The 22,703-nt window shown below is 48.2% G+C and overlaps 1 protein-coding gene across 2 annotated transcripts in view; it reads right to left on the bottom strand.

Moving 5' to 3' along the window:
* Positions 1 to 22,703, bottom strand: part of ODAD3 (outer dynein arm docking complex subunit 3) — a 49,501-nt gene that overhangs the window by 12,301 nt on the left and 14,497 nt on the right. For both annotated transcript variants that reach the window (XM_088473899.1, XM_088473900.1), the window contains one exon: positions 19,148 to 19,270. In XM_088473899.1, the coding sequence (XP_088330025.1) occupies positions 19,148 to 19,270 (123 nt within the window). The remainder of the gene's footprint in view (positions 1 to 19,147; positions 19,271 to 22,703) is intronic.

The following is a 22,703-nucleotide window of genomic DNA, read 5'->3' as shown; positions in this document are numbered from 1 at the left end:
GGGATGTCCCAAAGCAGTTCAACCAAGGGTGGGGACGCTCCTGTGCTGAGAGGAGAATCCGCCGCCAAAAAGGAAGCATCCTGAGAGGCAAAGGAAACCAATGCCTAGAACCTTAAAAAGGTGTGGACAGAAGACCACGTGGCCACCTAGCAAGGCAAAAAAACCAAGGCGCCACAGCGAGCCACCCACGAGGGTTACATGGCCCGAGAAAAAACAAGCAGCAACAACAGAAAGGCCTACCCATGGGTAGGCCCCTGAAGAAGACATACGAAGCCGTCCAGCCAACATTTGGCCATAGGCCGGCCATCCTTTCCTGTAAAAACCAGAAATCTCAGACCACCAATAAGGAGTCCGATTTCCGTCAGGAACTTGAACGCATCACATAAATCCACAGAGGCCGGACCACAGTCAATGAGGCCACACCAGCCGAGAGGACTGGGGACTGAATGGCCGCACCATAAGTTCCAGACTAATATGGAACCTAAAAATCACTAAGAAGAAACACAAGGTGAGAGCAACTCATACCCTGACATGATGCCCTCCAGAAGAGGGAGCCACATGAGAACGCTCCCAATTCCGACACTCACCTGGTTGATATAAACTCCCTGAGAGAAAGAGAGAAAGCCAAAGCAATAGACCATGTAATGGCTATCACAAAAAGCGGTTCCATTAACTTTCCCCGGAGTTAACGAAGAACCACTACTAACTCCCAAGGAGTCCCTAGGGAGGACAAATGGAGGCATAATCCAGAAAACACTCCAAAGGATGAACTGGATACCAGAGCGGAGCAATTCCATATCTTAATCATACTGACAGTGTAAAGATCCGCACTGTCAGGAAGGCCAGGCCGAGGGTGAAACCCAAGCCAGCTGGAAGGAATGCCAGAATATCTGAAAATCCTTGACACCAGAGGATCATATCGACAGGTATAATATCATAAGAATTATGGCTGCCACAGTTTGTGGTAGGTCCCAGCAAAAGCTGATCCATGTGCTCTAATCATTCCAACGATGACAAAGCCAGGGAAGCCGTAAGACCACTGTAGGGACGCAGTCAAAGACAAATGACCCAGGACCAAGGCAAACCCCAGGACCCTGAGACAACAGGTCTGGGCAGTGAAGCATCAGGAATGGAGTATCGATGGAGAGACTCCGAAAAACCAAGTACCCCTGACATCTGGGGCAATCAGGAGCCACCAGCAGGAAAGCATCTCCGTCTCGATTGAAACACTTCCCTCGAGAAAGAATAGAGATGGGAGAACACAGGTACGCAAATTGGAAGAACCACTTCACCGACAAAGAGTCACTGAAGGTTGCTTCAGAATCCCCAGAGTTGGACTGTAACACCATAGTGTGATAGTCAGAAGGCCATGAGGGTCACCTCAGGAGGGCCCCCCCCCCTGCTCACCAGGAGATGAAACCTCTCTTGGGGAAGAGACTAGTCCCCGGGACTCACGTCGTGACGGCTGAGGACTCCCGCTTCCCAATGGAGAGCACCTGAAATGAACACTGTCGAGATGGTCGGGAGGAGACCCTCAGACAATGTCCGAATGTATGACATACCTGACATTGCCACCCAACGAACAGTATTGCTAAAAAGGAAGCCACTGTTCTGACCCTGTCGGACTGAACTTTTTCAGGTTCACCGGGAAACAAGGGCTATGCCAGAGTGAAGGCCCAAGACAGGCTAAAGTTCCAACAAGTTAATTGACAGGGTGGAATCGACAGACATCCAACTGCACTGAAATGGATGTGAACCAGACACTGTCCTTAGCAAAGAACACCCTGGACGAGATGGCCATAGTCACCCGAAAATGGACCGACTTGCCTCCGGGGAGAGCATCATCGTTTGAACAGTGATCAGACAGAAAAAACTTGTTCCATCTGGAGATAAGCCAATTACGGAAAATCCTGGAATGGAACTAAGCCCATTCCACCCTTCCAAAGGCAGACACTGAATAGTGGACCGTGCATCCCAGAGTGTAAAGACATATGTCGACTGCGCAGACATCCATGTACTCCTAATGTGTGGAGATGCCGTCTTACTCCAGAAGAATTCTCAGATTCTGAGAATCCAGCAGGGCTCCTAGGTGAAGAATACCCAGAGAGGGATGCAGGGAGGACTTTTTCCCCATTGATTAAACGTCTGCACCCTGAAGAAGCCACAGTCAACCTGACAAGGCTGTAAAGTACTCCGGTGATCCTGCTAAGAGCAGGAGGCCATCCAGGTACAGGAGCATTGGGATATACTGAACAGAAGAACTGTCAGAAATCCAAAACGCTGGTAAACCCCTGTGGGGCTGAGAACAGTCCCAACAGGCAGAGCCCGAAAAATCGTAAGTGCTGTGATACAGCAAACCTCAGTCCATGCTGAGGCAAGGTCTCTGTAATACCCGTAGGCACGCGTCCTGTATATCCAGTGATACCATAAAGTCCCCAGGTTCCAAACATAGTATGATGGAGCATAGGGATTGCCTCCTGAGCCCAGGTAGCTTTAGGAACTGGTTCAGGGAATTGAGACAGAGAATAGGCCAAAGAGGACCATTCAGCCACCGCACCAGAAAGAAAGCAGAACAACCAGTCCCTCGCTGAGAAAGTGGGGATGGCCCAATTAGCTCCGCTTACCGCAACAACTGTATAGCTTTCTGGATTTGTAAGGCCCTGTTCGGATCCGAATAAGGGCCTGCGTACCATCACATGGAAATAGGCCGCCGGAGCAAAGAGAGGGCGTACCCTCCTACCCGCGGCAACTAGACACTAGTACCGGGCGAACTGAGAAAATCACCATCTCCCAGTGGTAGGCCTGTCTCGTCAGGCTGAAGATATATCCGTAGGTTCAGAAGCAGGATCGGCTGGCAGTCCAGGCCTGCTCGGTACTGGATATGTCGGCCCTTGTAAAGGCCAACAGTCTATGAAGAAACAGACCTTTAGGCTGACCCAGAGGACAAAAAGACTTAATAGACTTAGTTTGAGGCCCTGTAGTGGGCATAGCTGAAGGCGGGAAATTTGTACTGCCACTGTCAAGGTCAGGACCCAACAAGATCCACCCTTATAGATGGTATCTGCACCTCTGCATTCCCAGAGCGCAGCCAGAGGGTATTACGGAGGATACCGTCGCAGTCGGAACTCTGAAAGTTAGGAGACTGGTATCCAATATAGGCATGTCCACCTATGACAACTGCATATATTACGTGAGCGACCAAATACATTTGAACCCCAGACGTGTTGGAGGGGAAAAAACATTACAAATGCATCAGCTCAGTATGCAATAGTATTAACCAACCATGCTATAGCCATGGTAGGATGGGTAACAACCCCTGAAAGCTAGTATACTGATTTCAGGCAGAGTTACCACGTACGGATCGGAAGAATCCGACCACACAGGAATGGGATGCGTAGTAACGTCTGTAATCCGACGAGTAACACGCCCATCCACCCCAGGAGGGGCTCGTGATGACCCTCAGGGAATTTGGGACAGGAGGCCAAACACTGTTGTAATACCTCATATCTGGCAACAGCCAGAGTCCCGCCATGCGATCCACCTGCTAGTCAGCAACAGGGAACCAGAAGGCACGTAATACTGAGGGTGTATGATACAGGTGTAGGTCAACATTCACTCTAACCAGAATGGACCTGCTACCAGCCCTAAAGCAGGGATAATAATACTTGAAATAGGCTTCCCCCCGTGTAAGAGGGAAAGAGCCCAAAACAGTATCCAGTTCACGGCAGAGCCAACTGGGAAGTAACCACAGGGCGTCAACCACGCTAATTTGCGTTTCGTAGAAAAACGACATCCACCCAGGGTGGCTGTTGTGGTAATCCCTGCTAGGGGCATGACAGACTATTGTGGCACCAGGGAGAATTCATATACACGAAAAACCCCTGCAGGGAGCGATAGTCTGTGTCACAGGGGAAGAGTGCAAGAAACTGCGAGATACCCTGAGATGAAAAAGGGCAGTATGGTGAAGTAACCCCAAGTGAGGCACAACAATGGGGCCCGCCCGGCGATCCGCAATTGAGAGGATCCCGTGAAAATAAACCGCCCAAGGGGGTCGTGAAAGGGGCCGGCACCCGATGACGCCACATACAGAACCCTTTAAGAGTTAAATCCTCCGCACTAACACCTGCAGCACATGGCTTGCAGGATAGTAAAAATGGGTGCAGTATAACGCTCTATCTCCTGGTCAGACATATCTGACCAAGCCTTGCGATCAAGCAGCGCTATACTGGTCCTGACTGAAACTAAAAATTAGCTGCAGGGACCCATTTTCAACGTATGCAACACACAGTTCCACTCAAAATATGGCAACGTGCAGCACGGAACAGTATGTGACAAACCTCACAAATATTAACAAGTATATAAATGTGAGGTCTCAGAACCACCCCAAGTACAGCTGTATTAGGGCAGATAAGGAAAAGGGATAGATATACACTGACAGGTGAGAGAATAAAGTACAGACAGTCAGCACTAGCATAAGTCACATACAATGCAGATATATACATAAACATGTCATATAATATACTGCACTATTACACTGCATTCAACTTACCCAGATTCAGTGTCTGGGAAGGCTACAGCGCTGTGTACACTGACCTGATGGTGAGGTACGCAGGGGGACTGGGCTCACTGCCATCTCCGGAGATCTTTGCTGCACCACAGAGAAAATGGCCGCTGGAGACCTCAGAAGAAGCGTGGCCCGCTGAGGAAGCAGCTCAGCGACGCCAGACTATAGATACTGAAAGGCGCGCTGAGCTGAGGGGAGGAACCGCTGTAACAGGGAAGGCTGCCTCCCCTGGCCGGCTATTAACCCCCGGGACGCCGGCTCCCTGCACCGAACACTAAGTCCCTGGTGGTCTAGTGGACACACGGGGTATGGGGGGCCCGACGCCACTGCCGGCGCCTCCGGTCTGTCCCCAGAGACCGGAGGCACAGGACTGCATTTCAAATGCGCGGATCACCGCAAGCGGTGACCCGCGCCTTACCTGCTCCCCGTGGATCCGGCAGCAGTCCTGGGCGCCCGCAGAGTCCGGCTAGTACAGACTCTGGGGTCCCGCTGAGATCCCCAGATCTGTACTGGCATCTCAGCGCCAGCGGGGTGACGGAGCGGCAGCTTAGACGTCCTATGGACAGTCCGACGCTGCCGCTCAGAAGAATCCAAAGTAAAAATAAAAAAAAAAAACTTTGTCCTTTAGAAAAAATAAAGCTATGGGGCTGCTAATCAGCTCCCCACTGCACTAAACGGTGACCCGACTCCGGCCGGGCACCAACTTAAACTGAGATGCCTCTGGCTTGGGGGTGGGGTTATAGGGAGAGTGGACCCAAGTGCATCCTGGGAGTTAAAAGCTTTAACTGCGTGGTGCCCGGATTTGGTTCCCAACCTATACCCCAAGGTCAACCCTGTGGACCCCCTATGGACCCTGAAGTAGAAACCATGTCGCGCTCGAGTTGAACCCAAGGCATTACGTTCTCTTTAGAGAACCAGTTAGCCAATTGTGCTAAAAGCGACGTTAACTGATAGTACTTTTAGTCTGGGTACCCCTGAGTTGCTTCCGTTTTTGGAAGAGACAGAGTTTTTCTCGCTAGCCTCGATTTTTTGACTTTCCATATATAGCTGTTAAGGTGGCCACACACATGGCGATCTGCACACGATCAGCCGATGTGTAAGATTTGTGTACAATTTCCTTTGGAATTTCGCCCCGGCAGCTCTGCACACAATCTGCACACAATTTGGTGTCCAATCTTCATACGATCTCTCCTGCATCCAGACTGTCACAGTGCATCGCTTCCTATATTGTCAGATCTGCCCTACTTCACGGCAGATCTGACGATGCGATGTGCGACCAGCTGGGACTCGCATCGCATAGTGAGTGGGGACTCACGATTTACTCAGGATTTGGCCATATTTTACACGAGCTGTCGTTCCAATGTGTCGGAATCGGCCAGTAAAATATCGCTATGTGTGTGGCCAGCTTTAAAGAGTTTTTGGAACTTATTAAGAGTAGATTTTGGTACAATGATAGGTATTGTTCAAAATAGATATATTAACTTCGGTAAAACAACCATCTTTAAAGCGGAAATTCCACCCATCCATGAGATATTGTATAACATCCAGTCATTGTTAATGATAATTTCCGCAATTAGTTAATATTAAGCTATTAGTAGAGGAAGTTAAATGAATTCCCAAATAATTAATGGACTTATCTTGCCAGGAATAGGAATACTTCACTTTAAGGGCTGTTAATAAACATTGAGGAAAGTTGATAGGGAGTGCTTCTGTTTCGGAACAATTTAGGCCCTGATTCAGACCCACTCGCAAGCGGCTGTCCGCTCGCAAGTGGGTCGATGGTCTGCACTGAGCATGCGCACTACGGAGGGAGCTCCGTCGTGCGCATGCGCCAGACGCGACGAGCGAAGGAAAGTCCTTCGCTCGTTGTGTCTGATCAAAGGGGGCGTGCTGTCGAAGTTGATTGACAGCACGCCCCCTTTGGTGGGCGTGCCTCCCTGATGGGGGCGTTCCCAAGGGAACGCCTACCGTCAGAAGCCGGCCCACTGACATCACTAGTGATGTCAGTGGGAGTGATTTTGGCTCTGATAGAGCCAAAATCACTCCAGGCCTTGCGGTTGAAAACCTCAACCGCAGGCTCCGGCTCGCAGTTTCGATGGTCGCGATGGTCACGACCATCGCGGCCATCAAACTGCACGCTCGTATAGGCTGTGGGTGGTGACCCACAGCTATACGAGCGTCCAGGAGGACGCTCCATTTTTATGGAGGGCGGCCCTCATTCAGAGCGTGCGCTCTGCTCAGAGCGTACGGCTCTGAATGAGGGCCTTAGTTTATAGTAGGAAACTCCCAAATATTTTTCTAGTATAGCGTGTAAGGCTGGCAGGGAGGCAAGAGAGTTTGTGATGGTCAGGAGTACATCGTCTGCGAATAAACTAGTTTTGTACGTTCTATTAAATAATATGTGGCCTGAAACTTTATGATACCTTCTAATGACCTCAGCTAAGGGTTCTATTACCAAGGCAAACCAGAAGGGGACACCCTTGGCGCGCGCCATTCGTAATCATAAATGGGAAGCAGGGTATACCATTTATATAGACTCTGGCCGAAGGGGAAGAGTATAGTGCAAGGATTGAGGATAGCAATTTACCCTTGATTCCAAATTTTTCCAGGACAGCCCTCAGGTATCTCCAATTCAGTCTATCGAACGCTCTTTCAGCGTCTAATGATAGGAGGAGGAGAGGCTGATCAATGTCAGAGAAAGCTTCTATAATATTAATCACCTTTCTCGTGTCCGAGGATTGGCGTCCTAATACAAATCCTACCTGGTCTTGATGAATTAAATTAGGTAGCAGCAAGTGAATTCTATTCGCTAAAAGTTTAGCGTATATTTTTATATCGGTGCTTAGGAGTGCAATTGGTCGATAATTGGCCACGGAGGATGACTCCTTTCCCGGTTTAGGGAACGCTACTATTCTCGCCTCTAGCATCTCCCCCCCGGAAACAAGCCCACCGATGAAGCTTCATTAAACATTTGTACTATAATAGGTGACAAGGCGTCCTGGAAGCATTTAAAGAATTTGTTTATACACCCATCTGGACCTGGGGCATTGTTCTATGTTTTGGACAACTTTAATTGTGTGTTGTCACTGTTGCTGCGACTCTTTTGTGTATATAGGATCCCTCCCAGTGCTCTCTTGCCCATTTTCCTGTCATTTATGTCTTTGTAGTATTGATCTTTTTTATGATGTACACAGTGTTTCTGTTTATGTTTTTCTGTGAACCCATCACTCGGCTGGACGCAGCTGGCCGGATGCAGGACGGCACTGGGTTGACAACCCAATGTGACGTCATTGGGAGGCGCCGATACACGACAGTCGGCATAGTCAGTCACTCAGTGAAGGATCTCGTTTATACTCCAGTAAGTTTGGGCTTTTCTCTGTTTGCATGCAAAAAAGTTGGAACAACATGCACTTTAATTGTTATTACTTCTAGAATACATATGATATTTTTTAAGACCTAGGGGTAAATTTACTAAAGTGAGAGTTTTTAGAAGAGAGTTTTAAAAGTGATGTTGCCCATAGCAACCAATTAGATTCTAACTATTATCTTCTAGAAGGTGCTAGTTAAATGTTAAGTAGAATCTGATTGGTTGCTATGGGCAACATCGCTTTTAAAACTCTCTTCTAAAAACTCTCACTTTAGTAAATTTACCTCCTAGAGTGCCGTCCCTTTTGTATTGTCTACTAGACAGAAGCTAAAGACCTGGGGCATATATATCTCCTATAAAGAAAGATTAGGGTAGAATCTGCACTAGTCAGTCAGAAACATTGTTACTAAGGAGTATAGTATTGTTTGAAAACCAACATTCTGGTCTTAATTCAAAAATTCTGATAAAGTAAGACTAATCTTTGGTTGGTGGTGCACCAGAATTATTTGTGAAAGCACAATATCAACTGTTTATGCAAAGACGCAAAAAAGAAGAACAAATATAGTCTAACTGGTGCACTTTTAAGCAACAAAGAAGCAATTGAAATAAAAATATAAAATAAAAAAAATAAACATTATATATATATATATATATATATATATATATATATATATATATATATATGTATTAATATTTAACCTTTAATAATTATACAGTAAAAAGGTATTATATGTATACTAATAAATACCCAGGGATCACAGACAACAACAAATAACAAAAATACACATAGATAATAAATGTAATATTGACATATGGCGAAAATATTCTTCTCCCGGTTCCTTTAGTATAATCTCAAAATGAAATAAATAAATGATAATACTTATATGAACCAGAGTAAATACACCACCTACATTAAGTGCAGAGTATCTGAAATGATCTCATTAAATATCTTAGAGACCAATCAATGCAAACTTCAGAACAGCGGTACATCATATCTGAATCACAATGCTCATTATTCTCAATATCGCACTGCTAATTGGAATAAATATAAACACATATAATTCATACAGAGTAAATCTCCTAGCTTGCTTATAATCCCATAATAAACAGGTTTGCAACAGAATAACCCTGGAAAATAAAATAATAAGGTATATATAGCACTCTTGAGTTAAACTGAGTGATACAAAAATATATACACTGAGAATATCAATACCACAGGGCAAGGTCTATGAGTTGCAGATATGAAGAAATTAAAGGAAAGCCTGGGGATAAGCTATATATCACACCTTCTACTTTCCCTTGTCTATATGGACAGCGAACAAGGGATGAGAGAGGAGTGGGCAAGATCCCCAAGGAAACAGTTAAAGCGCTTCTGCTGTCCCCGCTCCTGACCGTGTCTCCCCTCTGTTACTGTTGAAGCATTGCAGAGGGAGAGTGTCAGCCCGGCTTGAATGAGAGAGCGCCGGAGTGAAAGGCAGAAAAGATACCTGTTATACCATCAGTGCGATATGGAGCTGTAATGGAGATTCTGGCTGAGCTGTTGAAGATGCCCGTCGCATATGGCTGCGGGAAAACAGCTGTTCGTGGTGTGTCAAAGTTGGGGCTGTTAGTGTAAAGACAGCCCGTCGGAAGGACGCGCGTTTCGCCTCTACAGGCTTGGTCACCTGATCGCCGTGTGGTAGGCCTCTCTCTCTCTCCCTCTATCTAGTCGTACTGCACCAATCGGAATCCCTTATTAATGAATGACATGTCTGTGGACCAATCAGCAAATACGTCCAAAGGATCCAATCAGGCACAATTGCATACCAAATAGGTGTGGATTCAGTATCTTAATTAGCATATGTAAACATAAGCCCCGTAACTAAGCCAAACTGTATCATAACATTTAAGGAAATGAGGATTATAAAGATGGCAAAAAACAAGAGATATGGTAAGAACTTACCTTTGTTATCTCTGTTTCTACAAAGTCCATAGGGTCCACAGGGTGACCTTGAGGTATAGCTGGATCCTGGATCCTTGGGCACCACGGAGTTAAAGCTTTTAGCTGCTCCCAGGATGCACTTGGGTCCATCCTCCTCTATACCCCGCCCCCGAGCCACAGGCACCTCAGTTGGTAAGCAGCCAAGGCCGGAGGAGGAGACGAAACAGAGAAGAGGAAGACTGGAACACACAAGAACCATACTCACAGAAATGGGAGACGGAAAACCGGTGACCAGTCACAGAGCCCATATGAAGCCAGGTGCGTCCGTGTGGACCCTATGGACTTCGTAGAAACAGAGAAAACAAAGGTAAGTTCTTACAATATCTCTTGTTTTCTACTTCAGGGTCCATAGGGGTCCACAGGGTGACCTTGGGGATGTCCCAAAGCAGTCCAACTAAGGGCGGGGACTCTCCTGTGCTGATAGGAGAACCCGGCGCCCAAAGGATGCATCCTGAGAGGCAAAAGGTGTCAAACGCATAGAACCTTAAAAAGGTCTGAATGGAAGACCAGGTGGCCGCCTTACACAGCTGAACAGCAGAGGCGCCACGGCTAGCAGCCCAAGAAGGGCCCACAGACCGAGTGGAATGAGCCGTAACAGAGGCTGGAACAGGTAAACCCTCCTGCATATAAGCCTCAATAATAACAGAACAAAGCCAACGGGCTAGAGTCTGTTTGTTGGCAGGCCAACCCCTCTTGTGAAAACCAAAGAGGATAAACAAAGAATCCGACTTCCTCACAGAACTAGTCCGGTCCACATAAACCTGGAGTGCACGGACAACGTCTAAGGAAGCCTCCCCAGCCGAAAGATCAGGCGACTGAAAGGCTGGTACAACAATTTCCTGATTAATGTGGAACCTGGAAACCACCTTAGGCAGGAAATCAGGACGAGTGCGAAGCACCGTTCGGTCCTGATGAAAAAACAGAAAAGGGGGACGACAGGAAAACCGTCTTAAAAGTTAGCCACTTGAGCTCCACTGACTCCAAGGGCTCAAAAGGAGGACCCTGTAAGGCCCGAAGAACCACCGCCAAATCCCACGGGGCCACAGGTGGCACAAAGGGAGGCTGGATTCTTAAAACACCCTGGAAAAAGGTGTGTACGTCCGGCATAGCAGCAATCCTGTGCTGGAACCACACCGACAGAGCAGACACGTGCACCTTCAGTGAGGAAAGACGTAATCCTAAATCCAAACCCGACTGAAGGAAAGCCAGAATACGCGAAACCCGGAACACCTGGGAATCATATTTTCTGGCCTCGCACCACTGAAAGTAAGTGTGCCACACTCTGTGGTAGATCCTCGCGGAAGCAGGCTTGCGCGCCCTCAGCATGGTGGTAATAACGGAGCTAGAAAAGCCCCGAGTCCTCAGGACGGCTGCCTCAAGAGCCACGCCGTCAAAGATAGTCGACCCAGATCCGGGTGAAGACAGGGCCCCTGAGACAACAGGCCCCGTCGTTGAGGTAGGAGGTACGGAGCGTCGATGGACAGGCTCCGCAGATCAGGTACCACGGCCTTCTGGGCCACGCTGGGGCCACCAAGATCAGTGTGCCTCCGTCCTGCTTGAACTTGCGCAGGACCCGAGGCAGCAGAGATATCGGAGGGAACAAGTAAGCCAGGTTAAACAGCCATTTCACCGACAGCGCGTCTATCAGACTTGCGCCTTCATCCCTTGTCCTTGACCCGTACACGGGCAGCTTGTGATTGTGACGGACGCCATCAGGTCCAGCTCTGGCAGCCCCCACTTGTCCACGAGTAGTTGGAATACCTCTGGATGAAGCGACCATTCCCCGGGATGCACGTCGTAACGGCTGAGGAAGTCTGCCTCCCAATTGAGGACTCCCGGGATGAAGACTGCCGAGAGAGCTGGAAGATAGCGCTCTGCCCAATCCAGGATGCGGGACACCTCCGACATCGCAGCTCGATTGCGAGTCCCTCCCTGGTGATTGATGTACGGTGGCGTTGTCTGACTGCACCTGAACGGCCCTTCCGTGAAGAGCGGTGCCAGACGACTGCAGGGCTCTGTACACTGCCCGCAGTTCCAGGATGTTGATGGGAAGAATCGCTTCCTCCGCCGACCAACGACCCTGAAGTGACAAGGAGCCTGTCACTGCCCCCCAACCCCGGAGACTGGTATCTGTCGTGAGCAGAACCCATTCCGGGATCCAAAAGGGGCACCCCTCGAGGAGATGAGCCGTCTGTAGCCACGAGGCCAGGGACAGACGCACCTCCGAGGACAACACCAGCATCTGAGAGTGGATCCTGTGTGGCAATCCGTTCCATTCTGAAAGAATCAGCCTCTGCAGAGGCCTGGAATGGAACTGGGCAAACTCCACTATGTCGAATGCCGACACCATGAACCCCAAAACTCTCATCGCTGAGTGCACCGACACTCTGCCACTGCTCAGACAACTGTGAATCCGCAGCTGTAAGGAGGAGACCTTCTCTGGAGTCAGAAAAATCCGTTGCTGATGAGAGTCCAGCAGGGCCCCCAAATGAACCATCCACTGTGATGGGATGAGGGAGGACTTCTTCCAGTTGATCAACCACCCATGCGCCTGTAGACAAGCGACCGTCAGGTGGAGATGCTGGATCAGTACCTCCGGGGAGCTTGCCAGCAAGATACGGTAGCAACCATTTCCCCTGGCTCCGAAGGTGAGCCGCCATGACCGCCATCACCTTGGTAAATACCCTTGGTGCCGTGGAGAGGCCAAAGGGTAGAGCCCTGAATTGGTAGTGGTTGTGGAGAATAGCAAACCGCAGAAACCGTTGGTGCGATGTTGCTATAGGCACATGAAGGTAGGCGTCCTGGATATCCAGGGAGACCATATAATCCCCCGGTTCCATCGCCAGAATGATGGAACGCAAAGTTTCCATCCTGAATTTGGGAACCCTGAGAAACCTGTTCAGGGACTTCAAATTGAGGATGGGGCGATGAGAGCCATTGGGTTTCTGCACCAGAAACAACGTAGAGTAATACCCCATCCCACATTGAGATTGTGGTACGGGTATAATGACCCCCGCCATCAGCAAGGCCTCTATGGCTTCCTGAACCTGCAAGGCCTTGTTTTTTTCCTGAGAAGGACTCGTGCAAAAAAATTGGCGAGGCGGCCTGTGCCAAAAAGACAGGGCGTACCACTGGGAGACCACTTCTCGCACCCAGGCATCCGTGGTGGTATTGTGCCAGCACTGGGCGAATTGAAGAAGTCGGCCCCCCACTCTGGGGTCCCCCAGAGGGAGGCCCGTCCCATCATGCAGAAGGCTTATCTTCTTGCTTGGAAGAAGGGCGCCTAGCACTCCAGGCTTGCTTCTTTGGCTTTGAGGCGGTCTTGGTTGCGGACTGCCTCTTTGCCTTGCCCTGAACCCGGAAGGAGCGAAAGGCCTAGCTCCGGACCATAGCGGATGTCGTAGGCTGACTTGGATTTTGCCAGGGTATCTACTATTTTGTCCAGGTCCGGACCAAATAGTAACTCTCCATTAAAAGGTAAGGCCTCCAAGCCTTTCTTTGAATCAGCGTCTGCTCTCCAAGACCTCAACCACAAGGATCTGCGAGCAGACAGTGCTGCCGCCGAAACCCTAGAGGTCAGCAGGCTAGCATCCAAAGATGCTTCTCCAATGTAGGAAGCGGCATCTCTCATCTGTCCTAACAACGCCCTCTGGACATCCGGAGCTTCATCTGTAAACGTATCCTCCAAGGCGTTGGCCCAACCCTCAATGGCCTTGGCCACCCAGGAGATGGCCATGGACGGCCAGGCTACAGCCCCTGAAAGAGAGTAAATAGACTTTAGACAAGTCTCCACCTTCCTGTCCGTAGGATCCTTCAGCGAGGATATAGATGGCAATGGCAAAGTAGCACTCCTGATGAGGCGTGTTACATGGGAATCGACCGCAGGCGGTGTTTCCCATTTCTTACAATGCGCCTCCGGAAACGGATAATTGGACGCCAACCGCTTCTGTGGCAGGAATAGCTTACTGGGCGTCTGCCAGGACACCGCCATGTGATCCGTCAACTGATCAGACAAGGGGAACGTTGCAGAAGTAACCTTAGCTTTTTTAAAACTAGAATACCTCGACTTGGGAGCGAGTGCCTCATCCTCAATCAGAAGAATGGCCCGCACCGCCCTAACCAGAGCCCGCACATTGATGGAAGACTTAGTGTCTACCTCCTGGACTGAGGCATCTGAGGCTGAGTCATCCTGCACCTCACCATCATCCGAGGACCCCTCAGAGTCCGAAAAATGCGCAGCCTGCGCCATAACTGTGCGATTAGACGCCCTGGAGGGCACGTCATTGCACAACATCAACTGAAAAGCCGAAGATGCTGCCGCCAAATCTTGGACAGTGTGAGAAAGCGCATCCACCCAGGGTGGAGGAGCTGCCACAGGAGCCTGAAACGGCACCACAGCCTGCTGCGCCACAGGGGTGGACTGTATATACATTGGCAACCCCGCATAGGGACCAACAGGCTGAGACCCCGGGGGAGTCTGCAATAAATGTGGGACACCCGGGGAATGGGGGATGGTAGGCTGGGGCAACGCCCTAGTAGGGACGGCAGTCGGGACCGACAGACGGTGCGCGATGGACAACAGCACCTGGGAAAACATCGCCCATGGTGGCTCCTGCGATATAGGAGGTTTAGACGTACCAGGGACCGCCTGGCACCGTCCGCACAGGCCTGGCACCGTCCGCACAGGCCGTCCTGTGACAAATCCTCCCTATCCACTCCTGCAGAACAGCGCCTGCAGGAGAACAATACCGGAGCCACGGAGTGCTCAATCTCCTCCTCAGACATGACAGACTATATAATTAAATATACAGTTATGACATAGGAAGAAAACGTGCGCACTCACCAGTGTGCTGGACAACAGACCACAATATGGCCCTGTGTAGCACACAACTGTATGTGACGGACCTCACAAATACGTGATCTATATAAGTGAGGTCAGTAGAAACACCTTTCCCCCGCACACCTGTAGGGCTTGTAGGAGAAGAAAAGGGATAGGTATAGGCTGACAGTAAGTAGAAATTAGCACAGACAGGCAGCACTAGCAAAAGTCACATACCATGCAGGAAGATATACTCACTGCACCTTTCCACTACAATCAGCCTGCCCAGATTCAGTGTCTGGGAGGGCTATAGTGCTGTGTACACTGTCCTTTTGCAGGGGAGAGGTACACAGGGGGACCGGTTGGCGTGCTCCCTGAGAGTATCTGCGCTGCCACTGGAGAAAATGGCTGCTGGAGACCTCAGAGGAGGAGTGGCCGAGTATCTGCAGCTCAGCGACGCCAGACTACTAGCTGAAAGGCGCGCTGAGCTGAGGGGAGGAGCCGCTAGACAGGGAAGGCTTCCTCCCCTGGCTAGCATATTAACCCCCGGGTTGCCGGCATCCCGCTTGCCGCGTTATTCACCCTGGTTGTCTAGTGTTCTGGCGGGGTATGCCTCCAATGGAGAGGGAGCCTGTCGCCACCGCTAGCGCCCCCGGTCTGTCCCCTAGACCAGGGGCATGGGACTGCGTTTAAAAGGAACCCGCGCACCGCCGCTAATCAGCGGTGCGCGGCTTACCTTGATCTCCCCGGCGTCTCCGGCAGCAGTCCCGGGGGAAACCAGAGTCCGGCTAGTACAGACTCTGGCTTCCCCCGCCGCGATCCCCAGTTCAGTACTGGTGTCGCGGTGCCAGCAGGGAGAAGGAGCGGCAGCGTGGGCGTTTGTACAGACAGCCCATGGCTGCCGCTCTGGAGAAAAAAAAACTGTAGTAAAAAAATAAAAATAATAAATTTAACTAAGTTAAAAAATAAAAAGCCCCCCCCCCAAGGGTGACCCGACTCCGGCCGGGCACCAGCTTAAACAGAAGTGCCTGTGGCTCGGGGGCAGGGTATAGAGGAGGATGGACCCAAGTGCATCCTGGGAGCAGCTAAAAGCTTTAACTCCGTGGTGCCCGAGGATCCAGCTATACCCCAAGGTCACCCTGCGGACCCCTATGGACCCTGAAGTAGAAAGGGGGGGTTATAATGAATTAACCTGCACCTAAAATCGGGGGAACACATAGTAAATAATTACATATATAAATGTCATTATTGCAATGTCATAGATCGGATAATAGAAATAATCCAGAATAAAAATGCCAATTAGGCACTGTGCACTGGAAATAAGTATGAGTACTATATCTCAAATAAACAAAAATCATAATTAAGCATATTAATTTAGAACAATGTAAAAATAAAATGGATTGTGCAGATCGTATAGAAGAATATAATTAATCATTAGTCAGTTTAAAAAAGGCACATAATAAATTATAGTTTATATATGACGGTTGTTGCTCCAATATCATAATCAACACCGAACCTATAAAATTACATCTGGCACCTACATAGCTACCAAAGTATCCTAGAAATCAAACCCTAGTAGAGTAAGAAATGTAATCCTATGCATGAGTATATATGCATTCATGCAAAAATAAACACCCATGCACATGTGCAAGCCAATCAGTATAAAAAATATACTGTGTGTAAGTAAATGAAAATAATATATATATATTAAAAATAAAATAAAAAAAGTAAATGTGCAAATAAAGTGAAAATGTGTGTAAAATGGAAATAAAAATGAAGTGAAAATTATACAAAAAAACAAGTGGAAAAATGATAAAGCACATATCATTGAAAAAATGCAATTTGTGGTACAATTGAAAAAAAATATATAAAAATATATATAAAAAAGAGGAATGTGTACGTGAGAGAAATCTAGACATTATATATATATATATATATATATATATATATATATACACACACACACACACACACATATCTAAATATACATACAGATGTGATATTACAAAGGTTAATAAGTGATAAAGAAAGGGGAAAGAGTATAAGAATATAATATATGATAAACTATATATCCTTGTGTCAATAACCCAATGGTCATAGTGCAAGTGAAGTAATGCAATATGTCAGCTGTGTAAATCTGATTAAGTGTCACAATAAAATATCAATAAAGTGATGACTATCGCATTTAAGAGAAATAATTATATATTTGCAAAAATATATAATAATAACAATAATAAAAATAATAATAATAATAATTGTAAAAAAGTAAAGATAAAGGATAAAGTGGGATCCCTTATCCAACCTAAGTCAAATTCAAGAGCCCCTGTGTCGAAAAATGAAAAAACATATATTGTCAGGTCAGAGTTCATTCATTATTCATTCAAAATTATACTGTAATTGATATTTTCATTTAGTCCTATGGGCATTAAAGTCCCAAGTCTAAAAATCCATTCACTTTCCTTCTTAAATAAGGCTTTGTTGCTATCTCCACCTCTAAGTCCCAATTTCACCCTTTCAGGTCCACATATTTTGAAATCTTGAGTCTTTCCTGCATGTTTCTGCAAAAAATGCCTCGCAACTGTTGTGATCTGTTTCATCTTAGCCAGGTCACTGGATGCATTATGTATATTCCCCATATGTTCCAGGGCTCTGATCTTCAGCATTCTAGTAGTCATCCCAACATACCGTTTTGGACAGTCGCACATAACACAGTATGTCAAATTATTTGTTCGACAGTTGAAAAAGTCCTTGATCTCCATTTCTTGTCCATATTTGTCAGTAATTTTCTGGATATTAGTAATGTGAGGACATATTTTACAGTTCCCACATGGATGGCTTCCGGTTATATGAGGATATTTGTCCCTCATCTGAGAGAAATGGCTTCTTACTACATAATCACTGAGATTGGGAGCCCTACGCCACCTCATATTGATTTGTTTATCCAAATTCTTAGCTAGATCTTCATCAGAAAATATAATGGGCCAATGTTTCTACAAAATTGCCCTTGCCTCTTTCCAGCTACTACAAAAGTCACCAATGAATCTCACAATATTGGTAGATTTCTTATCTGGTTTGTTTTGAAAGATGAGAGATTCACGTGACTGTTGGTCCACTTCCTTTTTGGCTTTTTTAATGGCTCGATTACTGTACCCCCTTTCCCGTAATTGTAGTGACAGATCTTTACAGTACCACTAGATAGAGGGAGAGAGAGAGAGGCCTACCACACGGCGATCAGGTGACCAAGCCTGTAGAGGCGAAACGCGCGTCCTTCAGAAGGGCTGTCTATACACTAACAGCCCCAACTTTGACACACCACGAACAGCTGTTTTCCCGCAGCCATACGCGACGGGCAGCTTAATCTTCAACAGCTCAGCCAGAATCTCCATTACAGCTCCATATCGCACTGATGGTATAACAGGTATCTTTTCTGCCTTTCACTCCGGCGCGCTCTCATTCAAGCCGGGCTGACACTCTCCCTCTGCAATGCTTCAACAGTAACAGAGGGGAGACACGGTCAGGAGCGGGGACAGCAGAAGCGCTTTAACTGTTTCCTTGGGGATCTTGCCCACTCCTCTCTCATCCCTTGTTCGCTATCCATATAGACAAGGGAAAGTAGAAGGTGTGATATATAGCTTATCCCCAGGCTTTCCTTTAATTTCTTTATATCTGCAACTCCTAGACCTTGCCCTGTGGTATTGATATTCTCAGTGTATATATTTTTGTATCACTCAGTTTAACTCAAGAGTGCTATATATAGCTTATTTTTTGATTTTCCAGGGTTATTCTGTTGCAAACCTGTTTATTATGGGATTATAAGCAAGCTAGATTTACTCTGTATGAATTATATGTGTTTATATTTATTCCAAGTTTGCATTGATTGGTCTCTAAGATATTTAATGAGATCATTTCAAATACTCTACACTTAATGTAGGTGGTGTATTTACTCTGGTTCATATAAGTATTATCATTTATTTATTTCATTTTGAGATTATACTAAAGGAACCGGGAGAAGAATATTTTCGCCATATGTCAATATTACATTTATTATCTATGTGTATTTTTGTTATTTGTTGTTGTCTGTGATCCCTGGGTATTTATTAGTATACATATAATACCTTTTTACTGTATAATTATTAAAGGTTAAATATTAATACTTCTATATATATATTTTTTTCTTTCAATTGCTTCTTTATTGCTTAAAAGTGCACCAGTTAGACTATATTTGTTCTTCTTTTTTGCGTCTTTGCTTAAACAGTGCATATATATCTCCCCATGACATAGATCTCTCTCAATCTTTGAAATGCATGCACATTGATATAGTAAAGTCCTGATCCCACTTCTTGTTTGTGCTGTTACATCAATCCAACCCTCATCCCAGTATGAATGACAGATGAAAGCTAAGAAACTGTGTCTCACCCTCCGTTCTGCCCGTTCTGCGTACATACGTCTCTCCTCCGCCTGACGCTTATAGTCCTGCATGATTCGCTCCCTCTCCCTGCGCTCACGGTGAAACTCCTCCTCCTGATGTTGAAAATCTGCCTGTACAAGATAAAGGGTATTATTGTCCATATAGCAAATACTGCCACAGAACCAATAATATCTGTGTATTATACACCTGCAGTATGTATAGTGTATTAGGGAGGAGATGTATAATACACAGACATTACTGGACTCTCCCCCCAGAGGTGTCTGTGCTGGGTATAGTGTAATAGAGAGGAGATGTATAATACACAGATATTACCGGGATCTCTCCCTAGAGGTGCCTGCGTTGTGTATAGTGTAATAGAGAGGAGCTGTCTAATACACAGATATTACTGGGATCTCCCCCCAGAGGTATCTGCACTGTGTATAGTGTAATAGAGAGGATATGTATAATAATATGAGATATGGTAAGAACTTACCCTTGTTATCTCTATTTCTACGAAGTCCATAGGGTTCCACAGGATACCTTGGGGTATAGGTGTGACGTCAGTCGCAGGGCACCAAAGAGTTAAGCTTTCAGCCTCCCAGGATGCACTAGGTCCCCCTCCTATACCCCGCCCCCGGGCCAAGTCACCTCAGTTAGTTACCAAGCCATAGGCCGGAGGAGGAGAAGGAAGAGAGAGAACAAAGATCTGGACACATACAAGAATCACATTCTCACCAGAGGGAGACGGAAAACCGGTGACCAGAGCAAAGCCCATCTGCAGCACAGGTGCGACAGGGCGGGAGTCCTGTGGAACCCTATGGACTTCGTAGAAATAGAGATAACAAGGGTAAGTTCTTACCATATCTCATATTTTCTACTTCAGGGTCCATAGGGTATCCACAGGATACCTTGGGGATGTCCCAAAGCAGTATCCTTTAAGGGTGGGGACGCTCCTGTGCAGAAAGGAGAATCCGCCGCCCGAAGGAAGCATCCTGAGAGGCGAAGGTGTCAAACCTGTAATACCTCACGAAGGTATGGACAGAAGACCACGTAGCAGCCTTGCAGATCTGAACTGCCGAGGCACCACGTCGAGCTGCCCACGAAGGACCCACAGACCTAGTGGAATGAGCCTTCAGAGAAGGAGGGACCGGTAGGCCTTCATGAAGATAAGCTTCAGAAATAGCCATACGGATCCAGGCTGCCAAAGTTTGCTTTGAAGCAGGCCAACCCTTTTTACGGAAGCCATAGAGGACAAACAAAGCGTCCGACTTCCTAAACGAAGAAGTGCGGTCAACATAAGTCCTTAAGGCCCGCACAACATCCAAAGAGGCCTCACCCACGGAAAGACCCGGTGAGTTAAAGGCCGGAACAACTATTTCCTCGTTAACATGAAACTGGGAAACAACTTTGGGAAGAAACTCGGGCCGAGTGCGGAGCACTGCCCTGTTCCCATAAAAAAACAAGAAAGGGGGTCTACAAGAAAGAGCCCCTAACTCAGAAACACGTCTGGCCGAAGCAATGGCCAGAAGGAAAACAGTCTTAGCTGTTAGCCATTTAAGATCCACTGAGCCCAGTGGTTCAAACGGCGGTCCTTGGAGAGCCCTCAGGACCACAGCCAAATCCCAAGGCGCCACAGGTGGAACAAAGGGCGGCTGAATGCGGAGAACACCCTGCATAAAGGTGCGCACATCCGGGATTGTAGCAATCCTACGGTGAAACCAGACAGATAGGGCCGAAACCTGTACCTTCAAAGAAGCAAGGCGAAGCCCATGATCTAGTCCCGCTTGCAGGAAGGCGAGAATCCGAGACAGACGAAACTCCCGCGGTGCATAACCTCTCGGTCGACACCACTGGAAGAACGTATGCCACACGCGATGGTATATACTCGCGGAAGACGGTTTCCGAGCTCGTAACATGGTACGCACCACAGAGCTGGAAAACCCCCGGGACCTCAGCATGGCCGTCTCAACAGCCACGCCGTCAAAGACAGCCGAGTCAGGTCCGGGTGAAGGCAAGGACCCTGAGACAGAAGGTCCGGTCGTAGCGGCAACCGCAGAGGAATGTCCACGGACAGACCCTGAAGGTCTGAGAACCAGTGCCGTCTGGGCCACGCGGGAGCTATCAACAGGAGCGTCCCTCCTTCCTGTTTGAATTCCCGGATTACCCGTGGAAGAAGGGAGACCGGAGGGAACAGGTATGCGAACCGGAACGTCCACCGGACGGACAGAGCATCCACCAGAGACGCCCCTTCGTCTCTTGTGCGAGACCCGTACACCGGCAACTTGTTGTTGTGCCGGGACGCCATGAGGTCGATTTCTGGAAGACCCCACCTGTCCACCAGTAGTTGAAAAACGTCCGGGTGCAGGGACCATTCCCCCGGATGAACGTCCTGGCGACTTAGAAAGTCCGCCTCCCAATTTAGCACTCCCGGGATGAAGACCGCTGATATGGCCGGAAGATTGCGCTCCGCCCAAACCAGGATCCGAGAGACCTCTACGAGAGCCGCCCGACTGCGAGTTCCTCCTTGCCTGTTTATGTAGGCCACGGTGGTAGCGTTGTCCGACTGGACCTGCACCGGGCGACCCTGGAGAAACCGCTGTGCCTGCTGGAGAGCATTGAAGACCGCACGGAGTTCCAAGATATTTATTGGAAGCTCCGCTTCTGTCGGCGTCCACCTGCCCTGGAACAAGTGTGGACCCGAAACTGCTCCCCAGCACCGAAGACTGGCGTCCGTTGTCAACAGGACCCAATTTGGAACCCAGAACGGACGTCCCTTGTTGAGGTGGGTCGTCTGTAACCACCACGCAAGGGACAGGCGAACCTCCTGGGTGAGCACAATCGTCTGGGACTTCAAAGACTGAGTCAGCCCGTTCCACTTGGACAGGATCAGGTGCTGCAGAGGTCTGGAGTGAAACTGGGCGTATTCCACCATGTCGAACACCGACACCATGGAGCCCAGTAACCTCATCGCCGAGTGTAAGGACACCCGGCGGTTGTGCAGGCAACTGCGCACCCTTGACTGTAAAGCAGAGATCTTGTCCTCCGTCACGAAGATCCTTTGCTGTCCCGAGTCCAATAAGGCTCCAAGATGCAGAATCCTCCGAGACGGGATTAGAGTGGACTTCTGCCAGTTGATTAGCCAGCCGTGCCGTTGCAGCAGTGCAATGGTCAGGTCCAAGTGGCGTAACAGGAGCTCTGGAGATCCTGCCACCAATAACAGGTCGTCCAAATACGGCAACATGCGGACTCCCTGCAGCCGCAGAGAAGCCGCCATGACCGCCATCACCTTGGTGAAAACACGTGGTGCTGTTGCCAGGCCAAAAGGTAACGCCCGAAACTGGAAGTGGTCGCTGCGGATTGCAAACCTGAGGAACTGTTGATGGCGCCAAAGAATAGGGACATGCAGGTAAGCGTCCTGTATGTCCAATGACACCAAGTAGTCCCCAGGTTCCAGCGCCAGAATGATGGACCGTAGGGTCTCCATCCGAAACTTCGGGACCCGCAAAGACTTGAGTGCTTTGAGGTTGAGAATCGGACGATATGACCCATTGGGTTTCTGTACCA

This window comes from Taudactylus pleione, unplaced genomic scaffold (assembly GCF_031769625.1).
Source record: "Taudactylus pleione unplaced genomic scaffold, aTauple2 ptg000145l, whole genome shotgun sequence".
Taxonomy (NCBI): domain Eukaryota; kingdom Metazoa; phylum Chordata; class Amphibia; order Anura; family Myobatrachidae; genus Taudactylus; species Taudactylus pleione.
Note: the sequence above shows the minus strand (reverse complement) of the source record. Positions and strands in the feature narration are given on the sequence as shown.